The 24,064-nt window shown below is 43.1% G+C and overlaps 2 protein-coding genes, 1 long non-coding RNA gene and 1 other non-coding gene across 4 annotated transcripts; 1 reads left to right on the top strand and 3 right to left on the bottom strand.

The window, feature by feature from the left end:
* The first annotated feature begins 6,167 nt into the window (after nt 1-6,167).
* Nucleotides 6,168-9,116, top strand: LOC124674870 (probable UDP-arabinose 4-epimerase 1). Its single transcript, XM_047210924.1, has 10 exons — nt 6,168-6,475; nt 6,706-6,833; nt 7,023-7,136; nt 7,242-7,349; nt 7,478-7,569; nt 7,642-7,783; nt 7,904-8,004; nt 8,093-8,222; nt 8,381-8,525; nt 8,637-9,116. Exons 1-10 carry the CDS (start codon nt 6,412-6,414, stop codon nt 8,876-8,878), a joined length of 1,266 nt encoding a protein of 421 aa, XP_047066880.1. The 5' UTR covers nt 6,168-6,411; the 3' UTR covers nt 8,879-9,116.
* A 396-nt stretch (nt 9,117-9,512) lies between these two features.
* Nucleotides 9,513-16,898, bottom strand: LOC124678357. The gene is made up of 15 exons (XM_047214259.1): nt 16,499-16,898; nt 15,455-15,834; nt 14,447-14,643; nt 13,771-13,938; nt 13,288-13,599; nt 12,924-13,082; nt 12,695-12,847; nt 12,390-12,569; nt 12,164-12,301; nt 11,632-12,060; nt 11,378-11,521; nt 11,174-11,275; nt 10,886-10,988; nt 10,508-10,795; nt 9,513-10,171 (listed from the first exon to the last, which is right to left on the bottom strand). The coding sequence occupies exons 1-13, from the start codon at nt 16,896-16,898 to the stop codon at nt 10,886-10,888; spliced, it is 2,865 nt and encodes a 954-aa protein (XP_047070215.1). The 3' UTR covers nt 9,513-10,171; nt 10,508-10,795.
* Nucleotides 16,899-21,770: 4,872 nt separating this feature from the next.
* Nucleotides 21,771-22,815, bottom strand: LOC124677732. Its single transcript, XR_006994216.1, has 2 exons — nt 22,735-22,815; nt 21,771-22,072 (listed from the first exon to the last, which is right to left on the bottom strand). It is a non-coding gene; the product is annotated as an uncharacterized LOC124677732 (long non-coding RNA).
* On the bottom strand, nt 22,212-22,291 carry LOC124679892. The gene has a single exon (XR_006995314.1). It is a non-coding gene; the product is annotated as a small nucleolar RNA SNORD18 (small nucleolar RNA).
* Nucleotides 22,816-24,064: the final 1,249 nt, after the last annotated feature.

The following is a 24,064-nucleotide window of genomic DNA, read 5'->3' as shown; positions in this document are numbered from 1 at the left end:
CCCCTCACTTAGAGGAGAAACAGATTGGTGGGGATTGTAGATCTAGATCTCCTCTCTTAGATCCCTCAAGAATAAGCAAGAATCATGGGGGGGATCAAGAGATAGGGCAAGTTCTTCAAAGTCAACAATGGAGGAGAGAGAGTAGAAGAACTAACTCAGCCCAAGGTGGAAGAAGGCCTATTTATAGCCCAAGCCGGAATCTGACCGTTGGGGAAGAGTCCAGCTCAGCATCAATTGAGGGAGCCGGTCAACCGGGCCTAGGGCCGGGCCATCCGACGAAGGAGCCGGTCAGACCGGGCCACAGGCCGGACCGTCCGGTCCAAACTGGACCTGGCGTCGGGCCGTGACCGAGGCGGATTGGTGACATACAGAACATGGCCCCGGTTGTCACCGGAGCAGGAGTCGGTTCGTGCCGGGGCATCCGGTCCACCGGCCGGTCCGACCGGGTGTGGAGCCGAACCAGTCCGGTCCAAACCAGACCTCAAGCCGGGTCAGCACCGGGCGAAGCTGAAAACCTTACTGGATAGTGCCCGGTGTGCACCGGTCCAGGGACCAGTCGGCGCCGGGATGGCCGGTGCCGCGGCCGGTCCAACCGAACCTTAGGCCGGGCGGGCACTGAGCGACAGTGCTGCGAATACGCAGGACCCGTGAAGACCTTTTCTTTTCTTTAAAATAGAAAATGCTCCCGAACTCCGATTGACATGAAATCAATTTTGTTGGAAAGATAACAACAAATAGAACCCCAACAAATATGGAGACTCCTCACAGAATATTTTTAGATGATTCTAGAGAGGGAGTCTCCCACCGTCAAGAAACGGTGAAGACGTCCAAACTCGAAAACGCAATAGAAGATGCATGTGGATTCCGTTTTCGATGAACTTGGGCTTGTTGTAAAGCTAGCAACAAGCTCAAGAACCTCACACAGAGAAACACCAAGAAGTAATAGGGATATGCAAATTGTGCAAAGGGTTGAGATCCCTAAGACGATGTGATCAAGTTACCCAACCGAAATCCCCTCTTGATAGTGCGGCTATCTATCCTATAACTAGGTCTCCCAACAACCACCTTGAGACTGGTAAAAGGAAAACCTAGCAAGGCCATACCTTTGCCATGCGCATCCCGCTTGATCTTGATGATAACTCTTCAAGCTTCACTCAAGTCGGAATGCCTTACTTGATCATTGTTGCTTCGTGAAGACTCACAAATGCTCCCCCATACACCATGATGGGAAAGCTCCATTGATGCACATCTTCACATGTCCACTATCACTAAATGGACGGCAAGCTTCAAGCATATGATCCTCTTGAGATGCTCAACTTGAACTTGGGCTAACTCAACGTTGATGATGATCACCACTTGATGTCATCCTCTCATGGGCTATATGAGATCTCACTTTTGATGCATGTCCATGGAAAGATACCTAACCCACATAGACAATACAAGGGCACATATACGATGGGTTAGTTCATGAAGCATAATTGACAAGGCTTACCATACCACATGACTTCACGTGGCACATTCTTCATGCGTCATGTGCTGACCAAACTTGAATCTATTCTTCGTTCTTTGTATTGGTCAACCTTGTAGCTTCTCATGCTATCTTGAGGTGTATAAAGAACTCTTCATTTGTTTGCATGCTCTAAATCTTAGTCAACCATAGCTCAACTTATGAGCCTATCATGACATCGATTTAGAGCCATATCTTGAGTTCTTCATTTGGAATCAAGCACTCAAGATCTTGATCATTCATTGCTTAACACATAAGCTAGAGCATGGCTAATGTTGAGTTCCACATAAGAACTCCATCTTCATTTTTTCTTCTTAATCATATCACATATATGACTTCAAATCGATGATCTTGATACCGATACTCAAGGTATATCTTTTATCATCATGGCATCCATACTTGAATCCAACACATGGACTACAAGTAGTACCTATGAAATATTCCTTCATATAAACTCAATGAAAACATCAGTCCATAGTTGTCATTAATTACCAAAACCACACGTAGGGGCAATGTACCCTTACAATATTTTATGCTCCATGCTTGTTTTACACCAATTTATATATGTTTTTCTTACACTTCGTTCCACTTTTATACATTTTTCGGCACTAACCTATTAACAAGATGCCACAGTGTCAGTTCCCTGTTTTCTGATGTTTTGTATTTCATAAAAGTTGTACATGAAATATTCTCGGAATTGGACGAAACAAAAGCCGAAGATCTTATTTTACCGTAACGAAGACAAAGTCCAGAGGGGGGACAAGAGGCGCCACAAGGCGGCCAGACCATGCCTTGGCGCGGCCCAAGGTCTGGTCGCGCCAAGGGGTGGTGTGGGCCCCCATGGCCTCCACCGACCTCGCCCTTCCGCCTATTTATTCACGATCTCGGAAAAAACCTAAACACCAGAGCCTCCATCCACGAAAAGTTCCGTCGCGGCCGCCATCACAGACCCTAGCTCGGGAGGGTTCTGAAGCTCTTCCGGGCACCCTGCTGGAGGGGGAGATCATCACCGGAGGCCTCTACATCGCCATGCCTGCCTCCGAAGTGATGCGTGAGTAGTTCATCCATGGACTACGAGTCCATAGCAGTAGCTAGATGGTTGTCTTCTCCAATTTGTGTCTCATGTTTAGATCTTGTGAGCTGCCTATCATGATCAAGATCATCTTTATGTAATGCTACATATTGTGTTTGCTGGGATCCGATGAATATTGAATACTATGTTGAGATCGATTATATACTTGTCATATGTTATTTGTGATCTTGCGTGCTCTCTGTTGCTAGTAGTTGCTTTGGCCAAGTAAATGTTTGTGACTCCAAGAGGGAGTATTTATGCTCGATAGTAGATTCATGCCTCTAGTTTTTTCGAAGAGTGACAATAACTTTTAAGATTGTAGATGTGTTGTTGCTACTAGGGATAAAACTATAATGTTTTATCCAAGGGTAATTCTATTTTTTACTTTACACACATTGTTTAATGCGATAATTACTCCCTCCGGTCTTATTTAATTGACTCGGATTTAGTACAACTTTGTACTAAATTCGAGTCAATTAAATAGGATCGGAGGGAGTAGTTGCTTGCAACTTAATACTGGAAGGGGTTCAGACGATAACCGGAAGGTGGATTATTGTTCATAGATTCAGTTTGATTACGGTCTATGTATTATGTTGTAATGCCCAAACGAATCTCATAATAATCATCTTGTCATGTATGGTCTTTATTCAGTCAACTGCCTAGCTGTAATTTGTTCACCCAGCATGTTATTTATCTTTATGGAGAGACACCTCTAGTGAACTGTGGACCCGGTCCTTTGTTTTACACTGGTACAATCATCATGTTCTGTTTACTTACTGCAACCACTGTTCTCTTTAATTTCACTGCAAACAATCATCATCTTTCCACACTATACGGCTAATCCTTTGTGTTCAGCAAAATCGGTGAGATTGACAACCTCACTGTAAGTTGGGGAAAAGTATTTTGGTTTTGTTGTGTGCAGGTTCCACGTTCTTGCCGACGCCGGTAATGCGCCCTGCCACAAGTCAGCTAGCAACACCTTCAGAAGTCACGCCTTTCTCCTACTGGTCGATTAAATTTTGGTTTCTTACTGAGGAAAAACTTGTTGTTGTACTCATCATACCTTCCTCTTGGGATTCCCCAACGATGTGCAATCTGCGCTCATCATACTCCGCTGGCTGGTCTGGGAGATTTCTCATTAACTAGGCCTTGGGCGCAGGTAGGACGATTCAATGGCCCAAATAACTTCGCTAACCTTATCTAATCCAACGTCGTCTCTCCAGCTTCTCCGCTTGTTAAGGGTGTGGTGTAATGGCGATGGATCTCGACCGGCTCCTCCATTATTGTTGCTCGTAGTGGAGGTGCGTTACGCCCTCATTCACCTTGTTTTGTTCCTCGCTCATCCATAAAAGTTGCATGCAACTAGCTTTTATCTCCCTCCCGTCTAGCATTCTTGCAACCTTGCCTTTTGTAGCCTCCCTGCTCTCGTGATTGTTGTTCTACTAGCAAATATGGCAGACTCCTGTTCAATAGTCGGAACCACCCATTCCATTCTACTCGCCCACCTTGACTCTCTCCCCCACTTGCGGCGTGTTTCACCCCTACCTAATCGTCGTCGCCACTTGTTTCGAAGCCAACAGTTCTTCCTTCCAAGCAAGGTTCCGCAAGTATGCGGCCTTTCTTTGTCTTGGCCAGCAGTTCATCGTACACATTAGGGTTGGTCGACTTGGCGGTTGTGTGCTCACCTCACGCTGGTCTTGCACACAATGTTTTAGGATGTTTTAATAGGTACATATAATTAGGAAGGGGAAGCCATGTATAGCAACGACAACTCTTGTTCGATTTCTTGATTTTTTTTTCACGCCCATGCATGGAGATGACGAAATGATGATCCAAACTATTGTTGAAGAGGAAGCCAATGCCGCCTCCGATGAAGATGAGAACTTGAGGCTCATATCTTGCATGTTCTTTTATAACCGGAGCTAAATGCAAATGGAAAACCCAAACTTGGAGGTTTAGAGTATGGAAGAAGCTAGGGGGTCGCGAATGTATTTGTAATCATGCACAATATGATCATCGAGAGCGAGCATGTTGGTCCAGTGGTTGATGAACCTCCGTATAACTTGCATGGATCTCTTGCCAAAGTTGAGCACCATGTGCAGGCCGAGTTTCATGCTTTACTCCCAATGCATGGAGAAATTTGTGATGAAGAAGTTCATCACCAACTGCAAAATGATCTCGTGGAGCATTTGTGAGTGCTCAAAGAAAACACCGTCCGAGATTTTATCAAGTTGAACTTCTCAAAATTCATTTTATTTGAATTGTATGAATTATTTTATTTCTATTTTCAGTTATTTTAAAACTTATTGTATGTTGAGAACTATCTGACTTTTTTAGAAATATGGTTGAACTTGGAAATAAAATTGAAAATAATTTATGGATAATGGATTTTGAGTGGCTAACCCTAAGGGCATGTACAATGGTAGGGAAGGCACGCCTTCTCTTGGCAGTCCACGTCATCTAGATAAGACATTAAAGTGGTACAATGTATTATCTCTTATTGTTATCCCTAGCAATAATTGAGAATCAATTAAATTTTAGAAAGAAATTGGGTTGATAAGGGAAGACAAATGGTACAATGGAGAAAATAGCATTCTCTTATTTTATAAGGGATCATCCCTTAGCTAAGAGAAGACAGTCTTCTATTTTTTCAATTTACTTCCGCCAACTAAGCAAAAAATCTGACTTGGCATCCGTAAGGGAAGACTGATATCACCCCATTGTACATGCCCTAACACAGCCGATCTGATGCTGTTGCGGGACGTTGTTTGGGAACATCGACTAGAGATGCTCTAATGCCTCGTGTTCACAAATAAATGCTCTAATACCTTGTGTTCACAAATCACAGCCAGTGATGCAGAGATATGGGATTTGTATCAGTGTTATCATTATTATTATCTTAAATGGTGAGGACCCATGATGTAATCCTTTGTAATACATTTTCATGTTTAAATAAAAAAATAGGTGCATGCATCAATCGATGCAGAAGTTGGGACGCCATGCCTCCGTTTCGAAAAAAATGTACCGGATCGAGTAAAATTGAGTTCTCTCGAGAAGAAGAAGTGAGCCTAGCTTAATTAAATAAAGGAGTTGATTTACGACCTAACCAACTAGTTTCAAATTCTGATTGACGTGAATTTTGGTTCTTATCATTAAAAAAGAAATACGTTGTGTTTCCTTTACAAAAGGGTGTGACTATTTCTCAGTTGAGATGATGTTATCAAATTTTAGTTGCAACTTATGATTAGCATAAGTAATAATGCAAATCGAACGGCGTAAAACTTTGAGCTTAAAAAAATGGAGTGCTCCGCAGCGGCAGATGGAGCATCAGCATCTCCAGTACAGAGACCGACGAGCCGACGACGTCAGCGCGTGGTACGGTAGAGTACGTGTCGGCGTCGGCCCTCGCTCTCTCCCGGCAACAGCCTCACCAGCCCGCGTCCTGTCGTCCTCGCCGCATTTCCCTTTCCGCTCCCACTCCCACGATTCATCCGTCCCATTGGCTGCCTCCCTTCCCTCCTCTGCCCCAGTCACAAAGTTTCTTCCTTTTTCTCCTCTGCCCCGGCAGCAGGTACGCGCGCTCCATTTCCACCTCCGCAATTCTTTCTCCGTTCCGCTCGCTGTAAAGGGCGATGGCGGTAGTAGGAGCAGCCTGGAACAAGGTTGGTGGATCTGAGTGAGTCACCGACCAGCCGTAACCTGCTCTCCTCTCGGCTCTCTCCCTCCCAGGGAGAGCTCTCTCCTCTGAGACCACTTTCTTGACTGGTTTCCAGCTCGGAATTCGAGCTTTCCTTGGATTTGGTCGGTGGAGGAGACTCGCCACCAGCCATAGATGCTGCCCAGCAGCAGGAGCAGGCCTCAGCCGAGGCCTGCGGCTAGATCCTGGTCCTTCTCAGGTTTGCTTCATACCATATCAAACTCTGCTCACAAGCTTTCCCCCAGTGAATGTCCATAATCTTCAGGCTTGGTTTATTTGGTGATAAATCCAATTTACCAGGAAAGATTGGTTTTCCTGTGTCATGTACTAGCTTGTGCAACTGAGAATGAATTTCGACCATGATAGTCTGTGTTTTTTCTTGTGTCCATCTGATACTGAATTGAACTCATGCGGCCATGCCCTTCACAGAGATGGACTTCTCCGATCCCAAGCGCAGGTCCAGGTACCTCAGCAAGATTATCATGCTCGTGCTCCTCATGGCAATGTGCGTCGTCATGCTCACCCAGCCACCCTGCCATAGGAGGGCCCCCAGTGTGGTAAACCTACCTCTTATCTCCTCAACCATGCACATCTCTGGAGATGTCCATATTTGAATGTCATTGGATTCCAAGCCTTCCACTCCCACGAAGCAATGCAGTAAAAATGGATTGGAACAGCTGGGTCTATCTTGTCGTTCCTTCAACTCTGGCTCATGTTGAAATCTTCACTCTCTGTCATGTTCTCAGTTCTCCATCCACGAACTCGGAGTAACACATGTGTTGGTGACCGGTGGTGCTGGCTACATAGGGTCGCACGCCGCTCTTCGCCTACTGAAAGACTCCTTTAGAGTCACCATTGTGGTTGGTACTCTCATCACCCAAAAAAGAAACTCGCTTTGCTCTTTCTTTCTAGCCCAAATTCAGCATCAATGAAATGCAGGTTTAACAAATTTCTCTCGTCTTCAGGATAACCTTTCGAGAGGAAATATCGGGGCGGTCAAGGTTCTTCAGAACTTGTTTCCTGAGCCTGGGCGATTGCAATTCATATATGCGGATTTAGGCGATCCGAAAGCTGTATCCTCATCTCTTGTGTTCTATAATAATTGGATTTTTTTTTGGAGATACATCCGTCACTCGAAACAAATATGTCTATCGGGTGGAGGAAATCGCTCTTTAAGATTGGTTCCTTAATGTGTTCTTAGGTTAATAAAATATTCGCAGAAAACGCATTCGATGCTGTCATGCACTTTGCTGCTGTCGCGTATGTCGGCGAGAGCACGCTTGAGCCTCTGAGGTACTCGACTTTTGCTTGTCAGCCTGTATTATCCTTCAACAGACCCCTTACTTACTGAAACAATTTGAACAGGTACTATCATAACATCACTGCAAATACTGTAGTTGTGCTAGAAGCCATGGCGACACACAATGTTAAAACCCTGATCTATTCTAGCACATGCGCCACCTACGGGGAGCCTGAGAAGATGCCTATCACTGAAGAAACACCCCAGGTCAGTTGTCGCCTCTGCAACCAATTCTTTCTCAAGTAAGTTGGAGGCGTTTCATGCCGTGTAAACTTTGAGAATATATATTTCTTAACCTGAAGTATTTCACTCAATCTTTCTGTACAGTTTCCTATCAACCCATACGGTAAGGCAAAGAAAATGGCAGAGGATATCATTTTGGACTTCTCAAAGTCCAGGAAATCAGACATGTCAGTGATGATTCTGAGGTATGTATCGCTTACTACAAGCATCAAAGATTCTTTTTTACAACCATAACACCTTTTGGTTACTGAATTAGTGTCATAACACTTTTAGATACTTCAACGTGATTGGTTCTGACCCAGAAGGGAGGCTGGGTGAGGCTCCACCACCTGAACTGCGTGAGCACGGACGTATATCTGGTGCATGCTTCGACGCAGCATTGGGAATAATCCCAGGGTTGAAGGTGCATCTTCCAACAACTAGTCATTGTCAGTATGTTTTAGCTAGCCTCCCTGCTAACAGTAAAAAAATATTCACGTTTACTAGACCACTTGTGTTCTGAGTAGTATTTTCTTTTCTTTTGGGAAGCGCTGACTAATAGATCTTTGTTTTTCTTTACAGGTCAAAGGTACTGACTATGAAACGCCTGATGGGACTTGTGTAAGAGATTACATAGATGTCACTGACCTGGTTGACGCCCATGTTAAAGCCCTCAACAAGGCGGAAAGAGGGAAAGTTGGAATATACAATGTTGGCACCGGAAGAGGTCAATCATCAGGACACCACTTATAGTGTTATGATGATTTTAACACTGGAAAAACATCACATTGTGTCTGTCCATCATCATTTATTCATGCTCTTTCCTATTGCTCCCCAGGTAGGTCAGTGAAGGAGTTTGTGGAAGCTTGCAAGAAGGCAACCGGAGTCGACATCAAGGTCGACTACTTCTCTCGCCGCCCGGGTGACTATGCAGAAGTGTTCAGCAACCCCGCAAAGATCAACCGTGAGCTGAACTGGACAGCCCAGCATACTGAACTACAGGAGAGCCTCAGGATCGCATGGATGTGGCAGATGAGGCACCGGAGCGGCTATGGAGGACCTCAGGCTATGATTTTGTGAAGAAGTTTACCCTACACATACTGGGCACATAATTTATATAGCATGAGGTCTGTTAGTTGAAGAATTAGGTCGATGTATTTTTTTGGCTCACTCAGAAATGGCAGTTACACATAATTTATACAGTGGGTATGGTCATTCATTGGACTCTTCAGATTTTCTATTTATTGGAGGTTTAGCAGTTCTTTGTAATATTGATGTATTCAGTATATAATAAAAAAAGTCATATTCTCTCCCTGAACTGCAATGGAATGTCAGATTACATCCTTGAATTCTACAGCAAATGCAAATGAGGTCCATCTGCATCAATGCTAGAAGTTCATTCTTCCTAGACAATTCTGCTGAAAATGCAGCATATGACCTATGCCTAAGAAAAACTGGAGCATGAAGCTTGAGCATCAACTTTATGCAGCCTCTGGGGACTACTAGTATGGCCAAACAGGTATGCTCAATTAACAGAAAGATAAATGTATCATTTACAGGATGCCAAACCATCCAGGCACATCATTGGCTTGTTTAAATACCACAGATGTTAATGTAAGAGTAAGTCGTAAACATTACTAACAAACTGGCGTATATGCAAGAAAAATTGAGGCAAACTAACGTAACTGACAACAATCGACAAACACTCTTCATAAAATGAAAATGGCGTTGATTCATAAATCAGTTCAGTACAAACTAGTCAGGTTCTCCAAAGAACCAGACCAAGTTTCACTCTATTACTCCTCCGTCCCAAATTATGTTGCATACAAATTTTAGGTAAAGTCAAATTTTGTAAATTTTGCCTAAATATATACATATGAAAAAATATCAACATCTACATATCAAGCTTATATTATGAGAACCAACTTGAAATATATTTTCATGATGTATGTATTACATATTGCAAGGATTAATATATTTGTCTTTATACGTAGTCAAACTTTACAAAGTTTGACTTTGACTGAAAATTATATGCAACATATTTCAGGACGGAGGGAGTATTTTCACGCAGAGTCGTTACAACTAACCCCATTCATTCATCTTGTTTACATGTCAGGTGGGACAGAAGCACAGTGACAGGAACAAAATGAAAATGGCAAAAACAGGATGCATACATTTCTTACGAAAAGAAAAGGGATGGAGAGAAGCTTTAGTAAAGCTAGCATAGCACTACCTTGAAAGATTTGCATATACCAATTATATGCACACCTAAACTAAAGCTAAGTCCGGTATGTTTCGGACTGTGATGCACCATCTAGTCCTCATCAACAGATCACGGCCAGACAAGGCGCTGACTTTGTTTGGGCAAAATTCCTGCACAAAAAGTGAGGAGCACAGTAATGCATCTGACATGGTAGCTTATAATGATCTGAATACTTTATAAAAATTAACTGTCTTTATTGAAATTAAACCAACAAGAGGCTCGCAGCTCTTTTTCAAGAAAACGCAAAGGAATTCCTGTGCGTTTCATTTCATTAAAAAGGTAGGGTTCCGTTTACAAGTCCAGTTTAACAGCAAATACTATAATGAAATCCACACTTGAATTAGTAAACCAAGACCTTCTACAAGGAACCCACCATGGAGATATTGAGAACCTCTGCTCAATGCAATCAGAAAGTTAATACAAACCATGGAGCTACTGAGATGCACCTTCGGCTTATTGGGCGCCTTCCTAGCACAAACAAATGACTGGATGAGAACGCTTATCCTCTGTAAGCCTGTAAATCATACTTCATATGTTACTACCTTTGGCCAAGTGTCTCGTTCCTCCAGCTTTGGGAAGTTGGATCAGCCAGCCACTAATATTGATAGGAAACCCTACCCATCCCAACCCGTGCACTGGTGTCTTGCTTCTGTAGCTTCCAGAAGTTAGAGCTGCCACAATTATCAATAGGAATCCCATTCATAGAAGAAACTGAACTCTTCTATGATTGTTATCTGCAGTAACAAAAGAAATGACCATAAACAAATGATGCCAGTACTATACAACCAACAGCATTAAGATGAAACATTTTGTAGAATTCATACCTAATCGTCAGCTGAAGCATTTGCCATGCTGCCATTGTCAACGAGATCTGGTCCAGCAGAAATGGCTGAAGTTGGGATCTGTAGATTTTCACCTGATGGCCTGCTTGATTGAATAGCATTATTTAAGAGTCAACGTTACTTAGTGGCCTGACACTGAACTGAAAAATGGAAACTTAATTTACAGATGCAAGTTTGGCAAGTTTGGCTCACTGAAGGACCAATCTAGTTATTTTGCTTCCTCGTCATAAGGAGAGCTATGTGCATGAAGTGAACTACTAATTTAGGTACCTGGTTCTCCTGCTCATTCTATTTCCACAGGCAAAGGATATGCAATCAGCAAGCCGCGAATATTTGCTGGCAGTCCCTTCTGCTATGTTTATCTGCTTGGGTCTGTAACCAAAAGATCAAGAAATTTAGGACACACATCACCTCATTGACATTTGGCACAAATATGCCGATGTCAATACAAACGCGAAAAGGAGAATGAGCTACCTTGCTGTAGATTTCCGCTTCATCTTGTTCAAATTTCCAGTATCAATGTCTCTTTCTGCAGAAGCTTCAGGAGGCACACTTGGAAGGTCCAACTCACAAGCATTGACCACACCATCTGCCATTGAATTATCCTTGACTGATTTCCTATGCAAAAGAAATAAAGGATACTCTTGATATCAGTGAAACCTACGAGGAAAATAGATACAAATGATGTAAAACCCTATTGAGTAACTGTTTTTGTCGTCGCATGTTACCTTGATACTCTCTTCCTTTTCATCGTGCTGCCTTGATTGTCGATAGAGATTGAGCCCCTCATCCTGCTTTTGGCTACTTTGTTCTCACCAACAGACATAGAGCCCCTCATTTTCTTTTTGGCAGCTCCCTCGTTGTCAACAGACACAGAGGCCCCTGTTTTCTTATTAGCTGTGGCATCTTTACCAACAGACCTAGGGCCCCTCGTTCGTTTCTTTGGTGCCTCATTATCAACACCGATAGGGATCTCAAGTATATCTAGGGTGGCCTCATTATCAACAGAGATCGATCCCCTCATTCTCTTTTGCACAACCACATTCTTATCAGTGGTACCTTTCCTCTTCCTACCTTTGGTGTAGCCACTAGAGGAATTGTTGACACCATCAAACAATGTTATATCTTGCTCTCCAGTTTGCCTTTCAGATCCACTTCTGTAAAAACAAGAACGAAACAAACTTGTGAGCACTGAGCAGGCATAAGGGAATGAAATTCAATAATCTAGCATATGCAAACATGTAACGTCATATGCTATACCCAGATGATTTTTTCCTTGATTTTCTCTTTTTGGTTTTTACAGCAGCAACATCAGCAGAACACTTCGAGGGGTCGTTAGCTGGCAGGTCATCCTCGCATGATCTTCTAGACCCTTTTCGAGACTTCTTGACTTGATCACTGAAACATTACGATTGATGAGGACGAGAACATAGCAAAAGCTAAAATATTTTATTATTCAAAAAGTTTTGCAATACATTAACTGTACCTTGCAGTGTTCTCATCACTTCTTTCAACTTTGGAGTACACGAGTGATGGGAAATCACCTGGACCAATTGAAGGTCGCTCTGTTTCTCTATCAACAAAGTTGGTTTGGAAAATAGATTTCTTTACTTGATTGGCCGCTATAACTAAAGGTAATTCCTCTTGACACAGTCTTTTCCACCTCCTGCAGTTACAGGCAGCATAACTATTAGCAATGAAGTATGTCCACATCATGAAGCGATTATCGATTTGATATTTTCAGCAACACATCAGAATAAACTCATGTAAACTCTGAAAAAATAGCTTTACCTCATGCACATATTATCAGTACGGTGAGGAATCATGGCGCCGGCAATTTTTGCCCAGCAGGCGCCAATCTCATGGACGGAAGCCAATAACTTGGAATCCTCTTCAGGCCGCCATTCCCCATGATCTATATCTGGATCAAGAACATTACGCCACCTGCTTAATGAGAAAGAAAATGGAATCACCATCAAACCATAAAGATTAAACTCACATGGTAAAACTACTATGTTACCTTTCGCTGCATTGACTTTGTGTGCGGCCAGGAATGAACTGAGCAATCTTATTCCAGCTGCCAGACTTGAAAAGCTTGACAGATACAATGAGGCGCTTATCCTCGTCCTCAGACCATCTCCCCACCCTTGTCCTTTCAGGCAGTAACGTTTTCCTCCACCTAGGGAAGTTCGATGCAAGGGTATTTCAAATATATCCCAACCAACAAAAAGTAACATATTATCCGCATAAAATTAGTAGGGAAGAAGATTATCTACCATTAGAAAAGATAACCATAATAAAGGGCAACAAATGTGCCATAACAGAAAGCGCAGTCGCATAGGTTTGACAATAGGCATTCTGAAAGACAAATCCAAGAACATTACCTGTTCGAGCATTGATTGCCAATGCGACCATCCAGACTGGCTGATACAAGTTGCCAGTTACAACCAAAAGTTTGGACAGCAGCTAGAAGCTGAAGATCTTCCTCTTTTGTCCAGACCCTCTTCAATATGTGGGGATTAAGACTTCGTTGATAACGAGCAAGGCATTGGAAAGGAGTTCTCTGCGTACCCAATGCAACGGCAATGTTAATCCAGTTATGCATTCCTTTCTCTTGGACAGTTAGTATAAGTCTTTTCTCCTCACATGCAGTCCAGGCAGTGTGATTAATCAGTGGATCATCAAGGTTTAGCCACCTAGATGAATTACAGTTTTTGTATTAGGGATGACGAATTGAAAACACGGATACAGAGCATGTAACAGAAACATAAAAGTATCAGGACAGATGGTAGATAATAGTAGTACTTAATGGAATGGGAATTGCACTGCACGCTAGAAAAAATTATATATTTTTAGAGGGAAAGTACCTTGATTCACATTCAGCGCCGGATCGACCAGGCAGATACATAGCAGCAATGTAGTCCCAATTTACTAATGGCAAGACTGTCCGGAGAATTTCAGGAGTCACCTCAAAATTACCAACTGTGTTCGTCAGTGCATACGCCATATTTACAGCACTGAAGTCACCAGTCGAACTGAAGAGTAACAAAGTTTTAAGAACAGAACAATGATTTCATGATCAAGTTGTGTAGCAGAAGACAAGTAACATTACAATTAATCTCAAAATTTAGCACCCAACTTACATATCCATTTTTTGGAAAATAAATACCCGAATGGCACAAATATTTAGATGCCAAAAGCTACCAACATAATTTATTGATAGTTCAGTCAGGGGCCTATACAATTCAAAAATTTACAGATAGTTCAGTCAGAATCCTATCAAATTCGCAACTGACAAAAGCCTATCAAAGAGTAATAGAAAATACTAACAAACAACGAACTAATAGACTGCATCATGGAGAAACAGGATAAGTACAAAAAAAACTTACATAAAAGCATGACAATGTATTGTTTCAGTTTTGCTGAGCATTCAGCTTAAAAGGGGCACTCTTCAATTGCATGCAACGAACAATTGAGAAACTATGGTAATAGGATGTTTAATGCAGTACTAAGTCGTGATTTAAAAATCAAAATTCGACAAACCTTGCATTCTTCATCGAGTCCTTAATCAATGTTTCCTGATACTGCTGCTTTATTCCTTTAGCAAGACTGTCTTTCTCCATATCAGACCATGATTGCTTCTGTAGCGACATCGGGAATTGCTTCAATACCGTTTTATACTTTGAAACATGAAGGTTCTCAGAAGGGCCAAGAAGTAACGAAGACATCTTATATCTATTCTGCAAGAATCAAATACTCCTTTGTAAGTAACATAGTATATGTTCCTAAAAAGTTCAGAACTCGAACAATTGACAATCATGCCCATGCAAATGGCAGAACAAAATGTGACTAAAGAAACTCACATGGTCTGCAAGCTAATAGGTTTTGTCTACCATGAAAGGGAAAAGAATGATTCGTACAAGAGAGGAAAAATATATGTGTACAGTTGGAACAATTCATTTAGATTTGATCTAATAAATAAATTGATTTAAGTGCGATAAACAGAAATCCAGTAAAAATCTACAAGAAAATATATGCATCTTCACAGGAATAGGATTGTAATAATTCAATCAACATAACTAAGATATCACAACATAATTGCAAATCAACAGCTAATTATAAATAGAGATCTACACTGCTAATTGATTCTCATGCATACATAATCTGTTGAGGATGACTACCAGATACCTAAATGGATGCTATTTCATATTTGTTTTTTCTACTAATCAAGCAATCATATAATCTTGGGGGCATGGCCTGGAGAGAGCAACGAAAAATACAAGTATGTATGCCATACATGAACCACGAATAAAAACATAAGAATGGCTGCCAACACATGTCATTCCGACTTACACAAGGATACCAAACCTATTCATCATTTCGTATAGGTATTTATAACTATCTTATGCCCCCAAGGCCTATTTCGAGGAACTATCTTATGCAAAAAACAAAAAAAAAAAACAAAAAACAGAAGTGGCCGTACAGAAGTCTTGAACATGTATGTCATCTAGCATACAATACACAGCTGTAAATGCTGATGTCTATTATTACCTTTTCAGGTTGTATACTTTGTCTTCGAGAGGAAATCAACCGAACACGAGGATCCACCTTCTGGCACAAAAATTTGCCAAAAGATCTTTTGCAGCCTAACTGATAATCCATAAGGCATTTGACACGATCCCTAAGATCCTTATTCACTTCAATCTTTGCTTCAATGTTAATCATTTTCCTTCTAATAAACTTCTGGCATGCTCTGTTCTTCTTGAGAGCATTCACTAACAACATTGCAGCTCTTGGAAACCCAGTTTGAGAGAGAGCCTTTGAATTTTGCTTCACTACATCCTCTTCACCAGGTTGATGTGCAGTAAATCCATCGTCCCCTCCCTTCGCTGTCTCATTTTTCAAGTTGTCCAGTTGCCCGGTGGAGGTGCCTGCAGTAGGTAAATAAAGACTAAGGGCCCCTTTATCTATCGACATATATACTTTTCACCTAGTTTAAGAACTATGCTAACATTGCATATGTTGACTTCCCAATTATAGTACTGGTAGGGCTTCTACTTTATACCTAATACCTCATGAATCAGAAAATCAATCAAACATTGCATCCTATAGCCAAGCATAGAGCGTGTCATGGTTTTATCCTCGTGAATTGCTAATTTGGTATCAGGATAACACCACATAGTGTGTAGCAGAGCCAATAGTTTAAATTCCAACTTAATATTGTGTAAAAGTTACTAGAAAGTAGAAATGTAGCGTGATTTTAGTTATTAGCCTTTGTAGAACATCAAACTACTATAAAATTCAGAACAGTGTAAAATTCCACAAATGTGTAAGAAAATAATGTCAATCAGATACTGTAGTTCTTTTGTACCAGACAAAATGTATTGGATATTTTATGATCTTACCAAAATTCGGCATGCGATGTTCTCATGGTCATATTTTCAGATGTTCGCCCAAGAATTTACTTCGGATTACCAGGCAATATCATATATGTCCTAGATGCACCATCAGGTTCACACACAAAACGAATCCGAAAACACTCACCTGGCGCTCCCAAATTGGAATCGGCCGGGGCCGGATCGCGAGGGGACTCACCGGAGTGGTAGTGCGAGAAGCGGCGCTGTATCGCCCGTAGCGTCTCCTCGTCGTCCTCGTCGTCGTCCTCCGTGTCGGAGGGCGGCCAGACGCAGATCGGGCGCGGGGAGGAGGGCAGCGGCGAGGAGGGCGAGGCCTTGTTGAGGTGGAGGTTCTCGCGGATGCTGCGGACGAGGGCCAGGTCCTCGTCCTCGTCCTCGTCCTCGTCCTCGTCGTCGTCCGAGAAGCCACCCGCTGGTGCCCCCGCCGCGGGGACGGCGAGGTAGGAGGAGGCCCGGGCGACCGCGGCGTCGGGGTCGGCGCCGGCGGCGATGCAGGAGCGGCTGAGCAGGTCGAGGTCCTCCTTGAGGGCCTCGTCGAACTCGAAGTCCGAGTCGTCGTCGTCAGAGTAGAAGTCCATCGAGGAGGTGGCGGCGGCTGCGGCGGCGATGGGGCGCTAGGGTTTAGGAAGGTTCTGCGGCGAGGGGAGGCGCGAGAATTGCGGGGCGGCGGCGGCTAGGGCTCGCTCGGGCGGGCGGGCCGCGCTCGCGTTTGGCGGTGGTGGCGTCGCGGCCTCGCGGGGATTTGAATCCTCGACGGGACAGGCGGTGGCAGAGGAAGGGGGAGGGGAGAGGGCAGGAAAGCTTCGAAACGGCACAATATTTCAGCCTTCTCCAGGATTTCAGCCTGGCCAGTTTGCCCCTGCTGTTTATTTATTACTTCCTAGAATAGAAATCACGAGAAAGTCTCATATTGATTATTTTTCCATGTTCCAAACAAAATTGTCTGTCAAGTCTGGCATCATGAATTTTTTCCTTAGTTTCTCCTGCAACGACAAAGCACCGATAATTCTAGAGAGTTTGTGTGCTTTACATGGTTCAATTAAACAAATTTGCATTACATATTCTGCTCTCGACTCGTGTAGGCTTGCACATGTCATGGCATTCTATTACTATGTGTAAGAGCATCTCCACCGACGCGTTTCATAGCGGTCTTGATAGCGATTTGGGGTGGCGTGGTTTTTGCCCTCGCACCGGTACGCCTAAAAGGATGTCGGCTAATTTTCGAGCCCAATAGAACCACCGGCATCCACGTGTCGGCCCCTTCGCGTAGGGCGTGTATCGGGCGCGCAGGCGCCTCGCGGCACTTTAGAAAACGAGCGTGGGCTCCGCCTGCCAGCCAGACGCACCGATTTCCCCACCACCTACCCACGCCCAAGCTGACTCCCACCCCTCTAGATCGCCATCGTCACCGTCGCCGCCGCGCCCCTTGCTTGCAATAGACATCGCCGTCTGTCCAGGAACCGCCGTACATTGACATGGCCGCCACCCCCTCGACCAGCGGCCGTTGTTTCGCCCGGAACAGAGCTCGCCGCCACCGCGGCACAACCGCCCCGCCCGCAAGGTGTTCGTCCGATTGCCACGATGGACAGCGACGACGAGATGATGGTGCAGTTGTTCACGGAGGAGCAGAACGCTGAGGCTGTCCGGCGGCAACAGCATCAGCTGATTGACGAGCATGTTGCGCGTTCGCCAGCCTTTCTTCGTCGGGCCTCAGCGCGGCGGCTCAAAACCAGGCAAGAGGAGGAACATCAACCTGTATCATCAAGCCGGCGCAATGCTGCTTGACGCCGACTACTTCAACGACAACGCGACTCATTCGCCAAAGGAATTTCGGCGCCAGTTTAGGATGAACAAGGAGCTGTTCTTGAAGATTGTCTACGGCGTCAGGGAGTACGACAACTACTTCATAGCCAAGCAAGATTGCACAGATTTGTAGGGCTTCACCTCAATTCAGAAATGCACTGCTGCAATGCGTTATCTTGCATACGGAGCTCCTCCAGAGACTCTACAAGTTTGTACAGAGTCGACTCTCTACAACGACTACAATTTTACTACAACGTCTTAGCGGTGTTTGCTAAAGACTATTTAAGAGCACTAAGGGCAGATGATATAGCTCGGAACCTACGGATATTAGTTGTGTATTTTTGCAATACCATGTCGAGCGTTCCTGGTAAATAAGCATGTAGAAGTCAGTGCTCAATGCTCCTTATGTGAGATGGGTGTGCAAGATGATTTCTTCCATGCTTTGAGCACCGACTTCATACGACTTGGGCCTGTCAAAGACACCTGAAATCGTCATCGTTACCAGCGGGTACCTCTGGTGGAAGAGACGGCAAGCAACACAGGGCGAAAGGGTGGAAGAGACTCTATACTCTAATTTTATTGCTGTCAATTCTCCAAAACCAAAAATGCAAACAATGGGCTGGACTATGCTGCTACAAAATTTTGTGTCAATGTTGATGGCTTGATGCCTTCTTCAACGCAGATGATCTACGAGCCTGTTTGGTTCCTACCCATAATTTGACAAGCCAAAGTGTGGTTAGCCACAAAAGGATGGCGAGCTACGAAATTGTAGCTTAAAATATTGAAGCCAAATTTTGGCAAAAAAGTTAAATCTATGACAAATGGAACATACATGCAATAAAGTGTGGCAAGGGAAAGTGTGACAAAAATTAAACACATGCTAAAAAACTATGACTGCCAAATTTTAGTTTGGCAAATTGTGGCTAGGAACCAAACATGCCCTACATATCCAAAAAAAAATTACTACCATAGAAAATTCATCGCAAGAGCATGGAGCATAGGATTTGACTGTAGATGAATTCGTTCATGATGTGATGTCGGCTGAAGTGCATCTCTGAAGCAAAGACTACTCTTGGATCAAGTCGTGGGTTGTAACAAAGTGATATGCTACTCCAATAATTTGGACATCGTCCAAGCTATGAATGAGAGAATGACTCTAATGGAGTGGCAGCTCTTGTGCTTGATGATTGCTATCACATGGCCGTTTGTGTTTTTCATGAAGCAAATATGACCAACATTAGATGAACCCCTGGTCAAAGATGTACCTTATATGTGATAAATGAATAAAGAGGTATGGAATTTCTATGATGAATGAATAATAAAGAGGTATGATCACGCCAAAAAGAATCCAGATATGTTGGAACTTTTTTGAGAGAGGTAAGTTGGGACGAGTTCAATAATCTTCTATCTCTAAATAGTTGGTCCCATTTTCCTGGCTTCTCGCGCAGCCACGTCACCCCTATTTCTCCCACAACATCAGACATATTTTTCCTCGATTCGGAACGTAAATGGGCTGGAATATATGGTTAGGACCGATATGGGATGAAAAACATGGGCTACGCTGGTCTACTCGCGTCCGTGCGTTCGTGTTAACCAGCCACCCAGAACGTGGAAACCCATTAATCCAGCCCATATGTACGCCTGTAGCCCACTAATATTGTACGTTTTATCTTCGATCGATGTGCGCACACACCGATCGTTGACGCTTCCCTTTCTCCATTATCCTTAAATGGCTCTCTTTGAGTTAATCGCAGTTATTGCGGCTATAACCATCAGCTTTCAAGATCACCCACAACACTAGAGTGCAAATGAATCGACCGACGAGGCAGGCGACCAGCAGGCTACCTATTTATTCTCACATCCTATGTCACCACCTCCGGCGAGGCAAGCGAGCAGACATTTTAACCTCCATCTTATCACCGTGTGTTGCTACAATTGCAATGCGATTTTCTTATCTTATTTCCTTCCCCATCTGACTTTGTTCTTCCTGGCTCTACAGATATAAATTTGATATGATTGGTCGCTGCCATTTCAATCAAGATAAACGTTGCGTTGCTGCCCGTCGATCGAATCATCGTGTGGTCGCAACGCCTCCGGATCTTGGCAGCTCACTACTCGCATCCGTAGACCTTCATCAGCAACTCCACGGCTGCAGCACGCACGTGCCGGTGCCATTTCCGCTCCCCGTTAGAGTAAGGTGTGTGTTGCAAGTTTCTGATTCGTTTGTTTCTCCATCGTTGTTGGGAGTACGATCCTTGCAAAAAATGGTGATTCATTATTTAAATGAAACTTCTTGGTATTGATGTCCAGGTCATTTGCTTCCGTTTCTTATTGATAGTAGCTGCAGGTGAGTTCATCGTGCTGGCCATTGAAAATCATAGTTTGCTTGCTTGCTGTGGCTTCAACTTTTGGTCAAGAAAAATAAAGTTTCAGTGTTATCCAATAAACCTCCATTGCTAGACATATTTTGCTTGCACTTGGTTTGAAGAAAAATAATTTATTTACCCTTCAGAGTGTACACCATATGGTGGTTAATCTTAGTTGTTGCAAGTAGCGGACGCTATTGTTGTTGATAAAGCCATGCAATTTTTGGAAGTCATATTAGATGATGATCACTATTTCTAAACTACAATTGTTTCAATGCTCTTAAAAGCTAGCGTGACTACCATGGACTAGAATACATGACTATCATGTTAGGGCTAAGTCTTAGTCTGTATCATTTATTCATGTATACGTTAAAAACATTTCTAACGAAGATGTATGTTCTTTCAAATTGTTTATAAGAATAGGAGATACAAGTCCCGCAGCAACGCGCGGGGTATTTCCTAGTTTAGCTAGCTATGCGGCATGTAAGGAATGCTTTAGTGATTTGTGAGTGATAGTCCTGACTAGTTAGTTTCTTGTTTTGTCTACAGCTTGATTATGCATTTTGGTGTATTTCAGCACAACTCAACGAAACAATGGCAGCAACTCTGCTTTTGAATGATCGGAACGGGTTGGAACCGTGGAAGTGTTATTCTTTCGAGCCTAAACGGCATTAACTCTGCGTTTCAATAATAACAGCGTGGATGCGAAGAAACAAAAGGAAACCAAATTTTCTCCCAAGCAAAACTAACTAACAAACCAAACAATCTGAAAAATCACTAATATTGTGTAATAAACAAAAAAATCTCACAAATCACTAACATTGTGTAACTAATAAAGCAAACAATCTCCCACAAATCACTAACATTGTGTAATAACCCAAACAATCTCACAAATCACTAACGTAGTGTAATAAACCATATAATCTCACAAACCAAACAAATCTAGCCTATATAAACTGCTTAACAAACAAAATGATCTCACAATTTCTCCAGCAGAACTAGCTGAACAAACAAAACAATATACCAAATTTATCCACAAAAAACTAGCTGAACAAGCCAAAGCCAACAGAGAGAGCTCGTCACACAGACGATGGCAGCAAGGCATTTGGGGCCAAACAAGTGCCCCTGGTCGAGAATTAGAACACGGCAGGAAGATGAACAAATTGCTGCCACTGACACTAAACAAGCGCCCTTCAAGTTGGGCCTGCAACCTGAAATGAAACTCGGCTAACAGAACAAAATTAAGATTCAACAACTAGTGATACGGATTCACACAAGATATTCGAGAACCATGATTTCGATGGCATTGTCGCTAACTGCATGTAAATATCGAAGAACACCAGTCTTCATTAACACATCACAAACAGGATGCGAGAACATAGGTTCGAAATTGAAGATACAGTCCACTAGGATGGGTTTTCCTGCTGGCAAGAACTAAATTGAGTACTGAACTAAAATCGATGAGAACACGGCGGTGGAAAGCGGTCAAGAAACAGAAGCAGGCGGGGCTTCTCCTCCTACTTGGATCTCTGCCTCATCTTTCGGCGCTTCCTCTTGAGCCTCCTCATCCTCTTCTTCTTCCACTGAAACAGATAACGAGAGGGTAAACGTTAGCCAAAACTTAATCAAAAGAAAGAACAGAATCAGATTATTATACAACAAATGCTGTAGAATCTAGAGGCAATCCATAAAGCTCATGTCAAGAAGCAATATAACATAATTGGGATCAGAATTGAGTGCAATTTGTTTCTTGCATCACGAGATGATCAGAAACACGGACCAAATGTTCTTCCTCATCTCCCAAAATCACCACGAAGACAAAACTACTAATAATGCATCCATATGTAAAAAATGAAAGATAAAGTGTGCATCCATATGTAGAAAATGAATTACTAATTTAGAATCTACTAAGTAAAATAGTACCATAATATTACATCTATCAACGAAACGACTAACACAAATCGGCACAAAAACCTAAGTCGATTAAAATTGACATTCAGAATGAGTAGGAGGATTTTCTCATCAAGTAGATCAGACTCGAACTTTTTCCTCACGATGCCGACACACAAAGACAACGAACAAACATACGGAGAAACCATCAAACTACGATAGGGTGTTCTGTTCTATCAGACGAATGCCTCAATTGTATCAGTGTTGCAACGAGATCGGTTCAGATCGAACTACTGCTAGTATAACTACGGCCACGCAACGCAAGAACCATAGGTGAACGGAGAAGAGAACAAACCTTGGCCCTCATCGCGGAGGCGGCGGCGCTCGCTCCTCGGCGCGGCTACCTCGTACGGCGGCGGCGGCTGTTGGAAGAGTGAGACGCGGATGTGCGGCGGCGGCTGCTCTCGTCCTGGTTTTATATAGGGCGACGATGGACAAACCCTAACTGGGATTACTGTGGGCTGCTACTGGGCCGAGATGGCCGCATGATAGGCCTCTGTGTATATCGGCTTTATTGGATAGATCTTGGCACTTTGACCCTTCACGCGCTCGGCCTTTCGTGCTTTGGTCTTAACTGATCCTTCAGCTTTTGCAATTTTACTAACCAAGACAGAAAATCAAATGGAAGAGCAGAAATGCAGGCGCTTGTAATTTTCCAAGTTTTCATTTCTTTTTGTTCAAATGCTGTTTCAGTCACTTCTATACAGATTTGTTTCAGAAACTTTGTATACATAACTAATATGTTTTTACTATCAAGTAAGCAGAAAACACGGTCGTCGATAAATAAATCGTTGCGCCATGAGCACAACATTCACAGCAGACATGCATAGTTATTGTAGCATGTCGTATGTATGTTTGCAGAAGTAAAAAAGAGAGGTTCAAACATATCGAAATCGTATGCAACATGAAACATTCCGAAATCACTAACCTTCTTTGGGGACCGCCGACCTCGCCCGACAACGAATCCAACTCACCAAAGAACCACCATTGTCAGCTGTGAGACCTCACTCATCCTCCCCTCACCCTGTAACTTCATACTTGAAGTGTAGAAAGTTACCCTAGATTAGTTTGTACGAAAGCAACGCCCCACACCATAACATGGCTTCGAATGAGATTTAAGGACTTGGAGCTTTTCAACTTGTCTATGTTAGGGAAACATGGGTGTGGTGGGTTTTACTTAGCCGAAGTCACTTTGTGCCCAAGTATTGAAGATGAAGTATGTCCGAGAAGTGGATTTCTTGCGGGCCACGATACCTCGGAATGCCTTGGCTACGTGGAAAGCCATTATCGTCGATCGGCGGGCGATGATGGGGGCATGATTAGGCATATTGGAGCCGGATCGATATTTACCATTTGGGATGATAGATGGGTGCCTAGCATGAGAACAATGATAACATCACTTCAAATATGAAGAAATGAATTGAACATGGTGTATGACATCATTGGTACTAAAAGCTAGTTGAGAAAGACATATGTGATCAGACAAAAATTTATTGCACCGAATCTGAATGCAATGTTGAATATTCCACTAAGTCAAGGTGGAGGGGAAGATGTTTAGTACGGGGGCTTGAAGAAGTCGGGTAATTAAATGGAATTATTAGCTCGTATCACTCTCTTATGATGCA

This window comes from Lolium rigidum, chromosome 7 (assembly GCF_022539505.1).
Source record: "Lolium rigidum isolate FL_2022 chromosome 7, APGP_CSIRO_Lrig_0.1, whole genome shotgun sequence".
Lineage (NCBI taxonomy): Eukaryota > Viridiplantae > Streptophyta > Magnoliopsida > Poales > Poaceae > Lolium > Lolium rigidum.
The sequence above is the reverse complement of the archived record's forward strand: the minus strand, read 5'-3'. Positions and strand labels throughout refer to the sequence as shown.

Bases quoted from the DNA above. Each gene is read 5' to 3' on its own strand.
- LOC124674870 (XM_047210924.1), top strand. From the start codon at position 6,412: ATGCTGCCCAGCAGCAGGAGCAGGCCTCAGCCGAGGCCTGCGGCTAGA. The intron at 6,476-6,705 runs GTTTGCTTCATA...TGCCCTTCACAG, and splicing joins TAGATCCTGGTCCTTCTCAG to AGATGGACTTCTCCGATCCC. The intron at 8,526-8,636 runs GTCAATCATCAG...ATTGCTCCCCAG, and splicing joins CAATGTTGGCACCGGAAGAG to GTAGGTCAGTGAAGGAGTTT.
- LOC124678357 (XM_047214259.1), bottom strand. From the start codon at position 16,898: ATGGACTTCTACTCTGACGACGACGACTCGGACTTCGAGTTCGACGAG. The intron at 14,644-15,454 runs GTAATAATAGAC...TGATTCTTGCAG, and splicing joins AAAGTATACAACCTGAAAAG to AATAGATATAAGATGTCTTC. The intron at 10,989-11,173 runs GTACCTAAATTA...TATTCAATCAAG, and splicing joins AGAATGAGCAGGAGAACCAG to CAGGCCATCAGGTGAAAATC.